General features: G+C 49.3%; 1 protein-coding gene across 1 annotated transcript in view; it reads right to left on the bottom strand.

Moving 5' to 3' along the window:
- Nucleotides 1–12,943, bottom strand: part of VPS35L (VPS35 endosomal protein sorting factor like) — a 99,544-nt gene that overhangs the window by 7,095 nt on the left and 79,506 nt on the right. The window contains exons 27-28 of the mRNA XM_081300360.1: nt 12,439–12,578; nt 5,143–5,308 (exon numbers count right to left, since the gene is read on the bottom strand). Of these exons, the coding sequence (XP_081156486.1) occupies nt 5,143–5,308; nt 12,439–12,578 (306 nt within the window). The remainder of the gene's footprint in view (nt 1–5,142; nt 5,309–12,438; nt 12,579–12,943) is intronic.

Raw genomic sequence — 12,943 nt, 5'->3', positions numbered from 1 at the left:
ACTAAGCAACTCAAGACTCTGTCTCTAAATTTTAAAAAATACAAAATAGGGCTGGGGATGTTGCTCAGTGGTCAAGTGCCCCAGAGTTCAATCCCCAGTGCCCCACCCCCCCCACACACACAGAAGAATTTTTAGAGAAAAATTATTTATACGAACAAAGGTTTGAAAGAATCTGGGAAAACTATTGGTGGAATTGTAATAGTTGAGAAATTATTATGAAAAGGCTGAAGAATTTCCTCTACTGCTACATACCATTAGGATGATTATAATTTAAAAAAATTAAAACATGAACAAGCGTTGGTGAGAAAGTGAAGAAACTGGAACCCTGTGCGTGGCTGGTGGCGATTATAACAGGGTGACGCTGCCGTGGAAAACATCTCAGTCCTCAGTTAAACACAGAATTACTGTGGGACCAGCAATTCCTAGCCCAGGTAAATGCCCCCAGGAACCGAAAGTTGGGGCTCTTAACACCAATGCTCACATTCACTCTGGCCAAAAGGTGGAAACAGGCGCAGTGGCGCACGCCTGCCACCCCAGTGGCTCCGAAGGCTGAGGCAGGAGGATCGCGAGTTCAAAGCCAGACTCAGCAACAGCGAGGCCCCTAAGCAACTCAGTGAGACCCTGTCTCTAACACAAAATAGGGCTGGGGAGTGGCTCATTGGTTGAGTGACCCCGAGTTCAATCCCTAGTAACCCCCCACACACACCAAAAAAAGGTGGAAACAACTCAAGTGTATCAAAAGATAAATGGATAAATAAAATGTGGCACATCCAATGAGATCAATCAGATCAATTAAAAAAGGGAATGAAACTGACACTGGCTATAGCTAAGGGCAATACGCTGGACACAAAAGGACAACGCTTCACAGTTCTCACAGGAGGTTCCTGGAACAGGCAGGTTCACATTGACAAAGTAGAACAGAGGTCACCAGGGGCCGGAAGCTGGGAGGAATGGTGAGCTAATACTTGGTACAGGATTTCAGTTGAGATTAAAAACTCTGGAAATGGATAACGGTGATGGTAAGTGTGTATGTACTTGATAAAATTATTAAGTACACAAATCAGCTTTATGTTATGCACCTTTTATCAATAAACAATGTTAAAGGAAAAAGGAAAAAGTCTTAACAAGTCTAGCTCTTCTAACTTAGGAAAATCATCCCAAGAAATTTATCCTAAGAAATATTGTTTATGAATATGTAACAATGAATCCACTATTATGTATGATTGTAATTCACCAATAAGAAAAAAATCTTCCTAAGAAAATAAGCCAACAGATGTTCAAAGATGCATGTATGTAATACTCCTCAAGCTGGTGGTTATTGTAATGAGAGGAGAAGCAAAACAAGTCCACCAATTTGAATGCTTTGTGGTACTGTTAAGGCACCATGGAGGTGATAAAAGCACATGATCTATACCCTCCAAACAGATTTACTAAGAGCTACAATATATTAAAGGAACCAAACAGCATACATAGCAAAGCCCCTACATATAGCAAATAAACAAGTACATATACATTTCCCAATTTATAATTTCCTAGGAACTAATTTAAATTTTTAAAATTACATTTCATTATCTTGTGTATTTCCTGGAAGCTTCCTTGAATCTTTTGGGGGAACGGGCAGGTGTAAGCACACATCAGTTAGCTAACTGATGGCAAATAGTTCCAGGGCCGCTTTCTGTTCATTGCCAGTTGACATTTGAGGAACAACAGATGTTCACCAGCCTTTTATTTTGAAAAACGTCAAGGCTATAGAACAGCAGAAAAACCCCACTGCAGTGGATCTGCCTGCTTCTGAGAATCACCAAGCCTTAACATTCGGCTACTGGTGTGCCAGTCCTGGCTGGCTGGCCACTTTTTTCGGCTGAACCATTCGAAGGCAAGCTGTAGACACACTGCCTAAGAATGAGAGCGCGCTGGCCTCCCTGCTCCTCAACTCCTCCGTCTGCAGGCAGAGATGATCTGATCTGATCTTGCACTGGTCATCCAGGGGGACCCTCCTGGGGACCTCCAGGCTGACTGCTTCCTTAGCAGGTACTCATGATGTTCTTGGGAGTGACTGGCCTGGGCTACGGGGTAAGCCCAGGGTTTGAGGTGGCTCCCATCGCTGAGCTCAGCTGCTGTCTTGGAAAGAAGGCAGCTACGAGAAGAATCTGAGTCGGAGTTACTGAGTGGCAAAACTGCAGTTGAAGAAGAAATTTCTCATGTCTGCTGCTGAGGACCAGAATAGTTCTGGTGTGAATTCCCAGTCTCCCTCTGGGATGAGTCTGCTCGAATTCTGATCAGCCCAGCTCTGGAGGAGAGGGAGGGGCCAGGGTGTGTTCAGAGCAGGTGGTTCAGCCACTCTCACACAGCATCTACGGAAAGAGCCTGCTCTGCACCAACTCCTGAGCTAAGAACTGGAGTTGCAGTGGGGACAAGAGCAACTGGTGTTGCCCCTGCAGAGGAGCACACAGCCCTCAGGCCACACAGACAACAAGAAGGCAAGCATACAGGGAGTGCCGAGTGCCAGCAGGGGCAGTTCAGGGATCATGGGATCCACAAATCTGGGCTTTGGATGGACTGTGGAATCAGTGAGAGGCTCAGAAGGCAATTCACTAGAGTTTAAAAAAATTAAAAAAAAAAAAAGCGGGGGAGGGGGGATTATCTGTGCTAACATCTGGCAGTCACAGAGGGAGAGAGAAGAGGATGGGTTTGCAAATCACAATTAATCTGGTCAGGGCAGGGTGTTGAATGGGGCTGAGAGTCCAGACATGGCTCTGGGGGAGGGGAGGGAGAAATGTCCCTCGCAAATGGCCACCAAGAATAGCCTATGATCTCTGACCCAGGGATCATGAACACAAACGCTTTAAGAGCCTGGCGGGTGATGTGGAAGAGTGAAGACCTGGGTGTACTCTTCTAGCAACGATAATGCTCCACAAATGGACACCCAGCGTCCTGGAACAGACTTCATTTCTACATCACACCCACACTCCTGCAAGCTGGCCTGAAGGACTGGAGCTACTGCTGTAGGTAATGTCAGAATGTTCTTTTTATTAATCTGCGAAGAAAGCAGCCAAGTTATCCTTTGTTGATGCAAAAATGATCTTTCAAAAATTGAGTCAATGTTGTGTAAAAGCCTGCCTAGAACAGGGAGGGAAGCAGGGAGAACAGAGTCCCCAACCCTGCAGAGCCTGCTGGCTTCCTGGGTCTCTCTTCTACTAAGACACTTGTCAGGTCACGATTGTGCAGCCAGAGTAAACACAGCTGGGCTGAGGAGGAGGGAAAGAAGATCCACTCTTTGAATCTTTAAAAAGCTAGAAAACAAGACTCCTGCCTGTCAAGTACAGCCTTGCTCCCTTTGCCACTCGGGCCTGGCCATCTACCCTGGGACAACCACTGAAGGAAGGGAGGGAGAGGGCGGGGTGCAGCCTGCTTCCGACAGGTACACAGGCCCCGCGTGGCCCTAAAACTTGTGTCGTTCAGAGCTTTCTTCGGATGTCACAAAAGGGAGAAGAAAAATGTAAACAAATCCAAGAAAAGATGCTTAACCTTATTCACTCATCAAAATGGCTAAGCTGAAAAGGACCCTATCAACAGAATGAATGGAACCCTCCTCGATGCCAGTGGGAATGGCAACTGCCCATTTTGGAAGACCTTGAGGTAGTTTGTACCAAAGTCGAAAATAAGCAAACCCATGAGCCAGCAACCCCAATCCCAGGTGTGTACCCGAGAGAAATGTCCTCTAACATCCACGACATGTGGTGCCAGGACATCCGCAGCAGCATCACACACAGTGGTCCCACGTAAGAACCAGGAGGCAGCCACCATACAGGGTGGGGGAAACCATGGCGCATCGGTACTGCAGAATGCTACAGTCCTGCAAAGAGCAGCTGCTGCAGGCTCGCACGACAAGCTTCACCTAGCACATCAGACACTGAGGGACGCTTGCAGAGTGATGTCATTTACGTGGGACTCAAAAACTGCTAACTTGTAAGGCCAGCAGTGAGAGTGGTGCTGGTCTGTGGTGCTGGATGGAACGGCCACAGGGGCTCCAGGGGAGCTTGTCGTGTTGTTTCCTGATCTGGGTGAGGCTACCTGGGCATGTGCACTTCCTGTAACTCACTGAGCAGCACTGTTTCCTGTAGGAACGTTACAGTCATATTAAAATACCTTACCGTGTAACTGAAGCAGAGTAACACAGGCCCCTGGGTATGGTGTGGACTCACTTCCATGGCTACCTAGCCAGGAGCCTGAGAGCAGATCACGTATGTCTCTGGGGCTCCCCTCGTTCATATGTAAAGAGGGGACAAGAACACCTCACAGCAGCACCATGAAGACTGAGGGAGGAGAGGCCTGTGGGCTCTGGCGCAGGGCCTGGCAGCAGTCAGGCACTCTGGTCACCATAGCCATTTTTACAGTTCTATCAGCAGCCCCCCAATCCCAGCTAGAGTGCCTCTGAGGTCATCACAGAAGGCCCCCCTTAGCACCACAAGTTTGTCCACTGCAGTTTCCAAGCACAACGACACTTTTTTAAAACCTTAGCATTCACAATCATAGGCCAAAGCACTCAACAATCGGGCTATTTTTTGGAAACCAAAATTTGGAACTGAGGGTCTGACAAGCAGGAGAATACTTAGGTCCAGCATCAGGACTGTCCTGTTATGCCCTGGACATAAGGAGGCCGTTCCCAAACCTGTACCAGCAAGTTCAAGATGGCCAGAAGCAGGTGGGGAACAAGGGTCTCCTCCTCAGCACCTGGGACTAAGGGCGCACAGGGCCTCAGCATCACCTGTGCAGGTTACAAACACTCTCCCAAGGGTCCTGCCCAGACTGGGAGCAACAGGCTGGGAGAAGCTGGTCCCCGTGCGCATGTCACCACCATCAGGTTATCCTACAGCACGCCCATCTAACGTCATCTGATGGTCAAGATGATCTCAGGTGCTTGTTAAACAGAGTCTCAGGGATTCTATTTAGAAGGGACAGGAAGGGGCTCAGAAATCTGGATTCGTGAGTTGACTCAGGCAAGTCCCAGATGGGTAAATTCAGTGAAGCCCTGGACGAGGAGGACACGGTAGATGAGAGACCAGGGAGATGTCAGGGAGACACTGAAATGGCCTTTCCTGAATTTCAAGGACTGCGTGGCTAGGGAGGGGAACCCGCTACCTTTGTCGATGTGGTACAGGTATGTCTCCTGGCTCATGGCGGACAGCAGGTGCAGGACACAAGTGTAGATGCGGATTTTGTCATCGCTGCTGTCCTCCCAGGTGTAGTCTTGGATCACATTGAGAAGCTCTCGAACAAGAAACAGGACCCCGTGTTCAGGATGATCCTGGTGGAGAGGCGAACCCAGATAAATAAGCCTAGGTACGAAGCGGGAGGAAGGAAACACCCAAACCAAATCAAAACCCCAGACACCCAAAGCCCCTCCCCCAGCAGCTGTGGGGGGATTAATGTGCCAGTTAGTTCACGTGGGCCGAGCCACCCAAGAGCAGGGTGAGCAAAACGGAGGGTGACAGGGGGTCATTCACCCCATGGATCAGCACATGGCTGCCTGGGAACCAGTTGGGAGTCTCCCGTTCAGGCCCAAGGAACTGAAAGCAGCTACCTGTCACTTAACGGCCTGTTTCCAGAATCATTTTTTGGTCGTGATGTGACAGGGAACAAGTTCAATTCAGTTCCAAAAGGTGTGTGGTCACGTGGCTCTTCCCCAGAACTGCCAAAGCTGCCTCATCCCATGAGGAATACAGCCCAGTGTCCCCTCGCGCAGCCCACTACCGCAGCCCAACCCACCCTCCATCCAGCCACATCACCTGGGGCCCAGCCGGACACGGGGCACATTCGACAGGTTGAATGAGGAAGGCTGAACGAAGGAGTATCTATCTGAAAACCAGGGCCACTGTGCAGGGAGCTGGCAACCAAGGTGAGGCCCCAGGGTCTAGACACTTGGGAGGGGGGTCAGGGGGAGGGGGTGTGGGGGTTGCTGGTCGCATCCCCAGGGTGAGGGAGGCCTGTGTGGCATTGCTGGACCTGCACAGCCTCAGCTGGGGGAGGGCATCTGGCACAGATGTGGCCTTTGGTGGAAGAACAAAGCCACTGCCAAGAAGCATGGCCCGTTAGCATGGGGGACGATACCCCAACCTTGCCCTCCAATCTCAGCAGTGCCTCCTACTGGTAAACAGGTGGAAGCTGGGAGAAAGGCTGGCCCGGGGACACAGTCCCCAGAGGCTGGTCTCCCCAGCACAGAGCAGGACAAAATAAATAAGAACAGCTCCTGGAGCTCTTCAAGTTACCACCGTGAACCCCAATTTCACAGACAGGAAGTGAGCTGCAGGGAGGGCACATGACCCCAGGTCACTGTGATGGTACATGCAGACCCAGCAGTCTGGCTCCAGAAGACATTGCTAACCATGGGCAATGTCTTCAGAGGCATGTCCCCTGTCCCCCCACCCCACCCCCTGCAGTCAACCACCCTGAAGCAGGTATGGAGCACAGCAAGAGCTGAGCTGGGCAGAGTGGCTGACTGGCAGGACATGCGCAGCAGGGCAGTGCCTGGGGTGGGGACGGCCTTCTGTGCAGGGCTGACACCTATGGAACTGCACCCTGGCTGCTCCACTCAGTTGGTCTCCACAGGCAACTTGGTGCCACGCGCCTCTACTCACAGCTCCTAATTAGGCTACTTTGTCCTGCTGTGAGGATGTTCAAGACGTTTTATTTAAGGATCTGCCCTGGGAATAACGATCTGAATGTTCTAGTAATTTACTTTCAACCAAATGCTGTGACCCCTCATGGGGGACCATTCCACACACCTTCAAAGAGGTGGAACGAAGGGTAACGTGGAATTCAAGGTTCGTAGGGAGCCACTTCTGTGAGCTTCTGCTCCCAACCGAAGGGTGAGGGGTTATTTTCAATATGCATACAGGCAAGTTTCCCATGTGACACTCCTGCTTCAGTGGTTGACATTAAAAAAAAAAGCACTTTGATGGCTCAATGCCAACTGAGGTCTACAGAATCTTTTAAAGAAGGAAGGTCCTGGATACAGATGGCTCTTTCAGGGTGAAAGGTTCCCCACTTTCCCCTGGCAAGACACTTCCCAGGCAGAGCAACCAAATACCGATAAGGTGGGTCCCAAGGGGCACCCAGCTGGCTTCCACCAGCAGCAGGTCCCCCCACCCCGCCACACTCCTTAGGAAAAGGAATACCCAAGAACCAAATGACTGACTCCCAGGAAGCCAAGATGGGAGGCAGCCAAGATGGCGGCAGAGAGGAGATCCTGGCAGGCCACTTAATAGCTGATGACCCTCTAACTGCTTTGAGCCTCAGTTTCCACTTCTCTGAAATAAGCAAACAAACAGGCTTTATTCTGAGTATTCGTGAACTATTATGGGCTGGCTCATTGTAAGAGGCACATATGATTAAATAAGGCCCTTGAGCAAAGGAGCCAGACATAAGGGCCGGGAGAACAGAAAACGAAATAAGAAACGTTGGTGACAAAAAAAGAGGAGACAAATGCCAGCCGATGGGTCCTGGGCCCTGTGTCTCCCCAAGCTCGCTCGCTCGCCCTCCTCCAAGCTCTGGCATCTCCTGGGGACAGCCCCTCTGGTGCACAGCGCTCCTCCTCACCTGGAGGCCTTTACCCTCGATATGTCCTCCCCGCCCCCTCACCTGATTAACCTCTTATGCCTCTTCCTTCAACTCTCAGCTCAGCAGCACTTTCTCAGAGACCTCCCCTGGGGCTCTCAGAGATCCCTGCAGTTCTTTGTGATCAGTGTTAAATATGTGTTTAATATCAAATCTGTCTTCTGAAGTGAGGTCCCTTCCTCTTGCGCACGTCTCAATTCCCAGATCAAAGATATCTGTGGAATAGACTGAACAAGGGAAGCTTAGGACCCGGACACCTTGCTAGGCATATGGCTGGACCTTCTCACAAGGAAAAGAAGGATAAGAGAAGTCTCCCTGCTGCAGCATCCATGATCAATGTCAGAAAACTGAGGATGATGATGTTCTGATACCTACAAACTATAGCTGAATCAAAATTAGGCCCTGAGTCAGGCCCAGTGGGGCATGTCTGAAATCCCAGGGGCTCAGGAGGCTGAGGCAGGAGGATTGCAAGTTCAAAGCGAACCTCAGCAACAGTGAAGTCCAAAAGCAACTCAGTGAGACCCTGTCTCTAAATACAAAACAAAACAGGGCTGGGGATCTGGCTCAAGGGTCGAGTGCCCCCAAGTTCAGACCCGGGTACCAAAAAAAAAAGTGGGGGTGGGGGGGAGCCTGAAACTATGACGCCAAACTTCCTGGGTCAAATCTACTTTATTTGCCTAGCCAAATGTCATTAAATGAAATGTGTCAGCTCAAGTACATAAAGAAGATTGTTCTGCAGACAAAGTGGGCCACCAAGAGACTGACAGACTGAACCCAAAGCAGAATGCTTCAGAATGCTCCAAAAGCTCACCATCGGCAGAGGAAAGGAGGCCAGTCTGGGGAATACCCACCTGTGCATTAGGAACATGAAACAGGCCAGGTACTTTAGCTGGTTGAAAACTACTTAGTTCTAAGCAAATGAAGTGAACCAAAGCTTTTCAAATCATCCTTTTAAAAAGCCCTGAACACTGTTGGTAGAAATGTAAAATGGCACAGTCACTATGGAAAACAGTTTTGAGGTTTATCAAAAACTTAAAAGGCACATATCTGGAATCCCAGTGACTAGGGAGGCTGCAGCAGAAGGATTGCAAGTTTAAAGCCAGCCTCAGCAAAAGCTAGGTGCTCAGCAAGTCCGTGAGACCCTCTGTCTAAATACAAAATAGGGCTGAATATGTGGCTCAGTGGTTGTTGCCTGAGTTCAATCCCTATTACAACCCCCTCCACCAAAAAACAAACCAACAAAGAAAAAACACACAACTTGAAAATAGAATTACATGATCTAGCAATCCTGTGGTTAGGTATATGCCCAAAAGAAAGCAGGTGCTTGAAGAGCTCTGAGCACACCTGTGTTTACTGTGGCACTATCAGAATGGCCAAGATGTGGAAACCATCTACTGGGTCCACAGATGGATGCATAAAGAAATGTGGCCTACACATACCATGGAATACTATCTAGCCTTAAAAAATGGTGAACGTCTGCAACATGTGACAAGTGGGCTGCAGGCTAAGAATGCTCTAAGTGAAATAAGCCAGTGTCAGGACAAACACGGCATGAGTCCACTCATGTGGGGAATCAGGCAGCAACAGTGTCTGCACAGGAGGGGGAGGAGAAACGGGGCAACTACTCCAGGGGCAGTTTCCGTTAAGTTCTAGGGGCGTGCTGTCCAACACTGTACCTGCAACCAACAATACCATATGTATTGTTATACACGTGCTATAATTTGTTAAAGTGGTAGATGTCATGTGGTCTTACAGCAATAAAAAAATTTGAAATTTTAAACAAGTTGTGGTTATGCATAAATGGTAGAAAGATCAGTAAAGGGGAAGGAGCAGGGAGTGGGGAGAGGGAGGGAAGGAGAGGTGCTGGGGTCTGAATTACAAGATCTATTCCATGCTTGTATAATTATGTGAAAATGGATTCTACTGTCAGATGTAACTAAAAAGAACCAATTAAAAAAAAAGTTGTGGAATGAAAGGTTAACAATCTGAAGTGGCAGGCGGGAGCTGTTGTCTTACTGGATCTAGTCATGGTGGGCATGGTTCAGGTGTGTGGTCCATCTGACCATCTGGGAGCTCACCAGCTCTCAGTCTTGGCTATTCAGGCTGAACATGCTGATGTACCCACAGAGCCGGCAAATAGTTACAGTATTCTCCTTGTGTCCAGGTTATGTGCCCAGACCCCTAGTAATGCCTGAAACCACCAACAGTACCTGATCCTGTATATGCTGCTTTCTCCTGTATACAGTTACAAATAAAGTTTTATAAATTAGATACAGTAAGAAACTAAAATAGAACAATTGTAACAACATATGATAATAGGTTACAATTTTTTTTTTCCTTAAAAATGTTCACCTTTTCACTTAAAGAAATCACTTCACAGCTTCTCTCTTGGCAAATTCAAACCACCAGCATCACTAATCTTGTGCTTTGGGTCATTATTTAGCAAAATAAGGGTTACTTGAATGCAAGCCCTGTAATGCCAGACAGGTGATCTGTAAACTCAGGCTAGTGAGTGAATATAGAGCAGGTAGCATATACAGCGTGGATACACTGAACAAAGGGACAAATTACCTCCCAGGCAGAATGGTGCAAGATTTCATCAAACTTCCCACAATGGCACACAGTTTTAAACTTATGGGTTTTTTTTCCTGGAAATTTTCATTTAATATTTTTGGACTGAGGTTGATGTAGGTAACAGAAACCACAGAAAACAAAAGAGCAGACAGGAGAGGTTTCTGTAACAATGCTGTAGCTCACAAGATAGAATGCAGGACCGCATCCCTCAGTGACAGTGAGCAAACAGCACAGTGCAAACATGCTGAGCTCAGATCATGCAGGCAGGCTCTGGCGTCAACAGGCCCAGGTTCAAATCTTGCTCTGCTACTTCCTAGCTTGTGGCCTTTTCAATGTCAGGTTCTCCTGAGTGGAAAAGGTTCAAAAATCCTGGTTTGTGGAGGTGAGGGAGGATTCCCAGAGACTGACAGCTGATGAAGGGCTTCAGAACAACAAAAAACTGGGCACCCAGAGAGGTGTAGATGGCTACATATAGATGGCGGCTATTCTTTGCCTCGTCATTACTAAATCCCAGCCAAAGCATGTGCACTGACATCAGCGACAATAACTAAAATCTTGAGAGCAGAGGCCATTCCCTCGATGCCTGAGGAGCCAGGCAGGCAACAGAAATGGGTTTAATGCATCTAGAGGAGCCCAGGGGAGCTGAAGAAGTGCACTCACCTGCCTGACAAGGGGCTGCTTCCCAGGTGTGGCTAACTGCAGGTCATGGAACGTGGGCCCCACTGGCAAAAACTGATTTTTCAAAGGGAGCCACAAATTTGGGTTTTCAGTGTTCAAATTTTAAATGTGGGCAACTCACTCCAGACGTTTCCATCACCACATGGCTGACAAGCATGACCGCAGGCTGGACTCCGCCCTCTGGTCATTGATTTGCAGCCCCAGGGACAGAGGTCCGGGACTATGAAGCACTTTCATAGCCATCAATTCGTTCAACCCTTGCAGCTATCCTGCAAGGTGGGCACTCTGATGACATAGAAAGTGACAAACAAGGCTCTGAGGGTCACACAACACCCCCAAGGTCCCAGAGCTACCAAGTCCTAGGGTCAGAACTGAACTCAACTCTGACTCTGGGGACAAAGGCTCCAGAATACCCTACACAGACAGTAAACACATCGACTACCCCACCACCTCCACCGGCTGCCTCGGTGGACACTGGGATTTTTTTCTTTTGTCCTCTCACATCATAAGTAATGGACTATCCAAAGAGGAGAGCCACTGACCGTCAATACGGCACTAATGGGGATCAAAAGCACTTCACCAAGTATTGGTGAAGACACTCCAGGATGTGCCCCGCAGCTCTACCCCTCGACTCTGGCCCACCCCTCCTGCAGCACCGCCCACCCACCTGCAGGACGACAGAGGTCTGCACCCTGCAGTAATGGCCTGCGGTTCCAGGGGCCTCCTGACCCCTCCCCTGAGAAGCTGGGAGCTGATGGAGAGGAGTTTGCAGCTGGGACGCCTTTTGTTTCCCCAGCTTTGCTGAGCTCCGTGTAATCCACATCCCAAACAACGGCCGCATTTATAATGCACAGTCCAACCACTGTCAGTGGCTTACAGAGCTGCAATCATCACGCTCCATTTTAGAACATTTCATCACCCCGAGCAGGAACCCCACACCCATGGGAGCCGAGTCACTTTTCATGGCCAAGTTCAGAGTTGTGTTTCTCCAAGGGCCATCCTGCGTCTCCCTAAGCCTGAATCACTGAGGGCTTCCGAAAAGGCCGACTCGACTCAGGGGCCTGCTCCAATCCACTCAGCCTCCTGGGAGGGGGAGGAGGTGAGATTCCAGTCCAGCTGTGGGGGTCCTGGGGCTGGCCCCTGCCCAAGCCTCCTGTCCCAGCAATTGAGAGTAAAATGGCCTGTGTGTTTGTGTCCCCCAAATCCACACAGTGAAACCCTAATCCCAGTGTGATGATATTTAGAGGGGCCTTTAGGAGGTAATTAGGACCCAGAAGACTGACCACCCAGAAGGCCAGAGAGCTGGCCCTGGCTTTCTCTCTCTGCCACATGAGGATGACAAAATCATGGCTGTCGGCAACCTAGACGAGGGGTCTCACCAGAATCATGCTGGTGCCCGGACCTCAGACGGCCAGCCTTCAGAACAGCGAGAAATGCTGATGGGTCACACCTCAGATGACACACCCAGACCATAGCACAGGAACCTTCAGGCTACCTGCACTCTCAGGGCTCCCAGAACAGTGGAGGCAGGGTGAGGAGAGCTCTGGTGGCCCTGGCGGGGCGACGTACCGGGACGATTAATAAAGTAGAGAAGAAATTGCAGAGGAATTCCAGAAGGAATGACTCCGAAGGCCGCATCTTCCCGTCGATATTTATCATCTTTGGAACTTCTGGAACGAGGCTTATAGCAGCTTTGAAAAAAGCATCAGCTGTGAGAGAAGAAAAGTCAGTATGAGAACTCAGGGAAGGCCAGGGTGGTTCCCTCCTCACAGGGCCGGAGGGAGCTTGAGAGTCACGGAAGGAAGTCTGGCCACACTGAGGGCCTAGCGCCCCTGGGGCCCAGCGGAGAGTGTGGCAAACCAGCAACACGGCAGCTCAACTGCCTTTAGATCAGGGACAAAAAACAGGATTTTTTTTTTTTTTTTTTTTTTTTGGTGAGGGTGGGTACTGGGGATTCAACTCAGGGGCACTCGACCACTGAGCCACATCCCCAGCCCTATTTTGCATTTTATTTAGAGACAGGGTCTCACCGAGTTGCTCAGTGCCTCGGTTTTTTTTTTAAGTTGTAGATGTA

Source organism: Spermophilus citellus, assembly GCF_964194105.1.
Source record: "Spermophilus citellus genome assembly, chromosome: 6".
Lineage (NCBI taxonomy): Eukaryota > Metazoa > Chordata > Mammalia > Rodentia > Sciuridae > Spermophilus > Spermophilus citellus.
The sequence above is the reverse complement of the archived record's forward strand: the minus strand, read 5'-3'. Positions and strand labels throughout refer to the sequence as shown.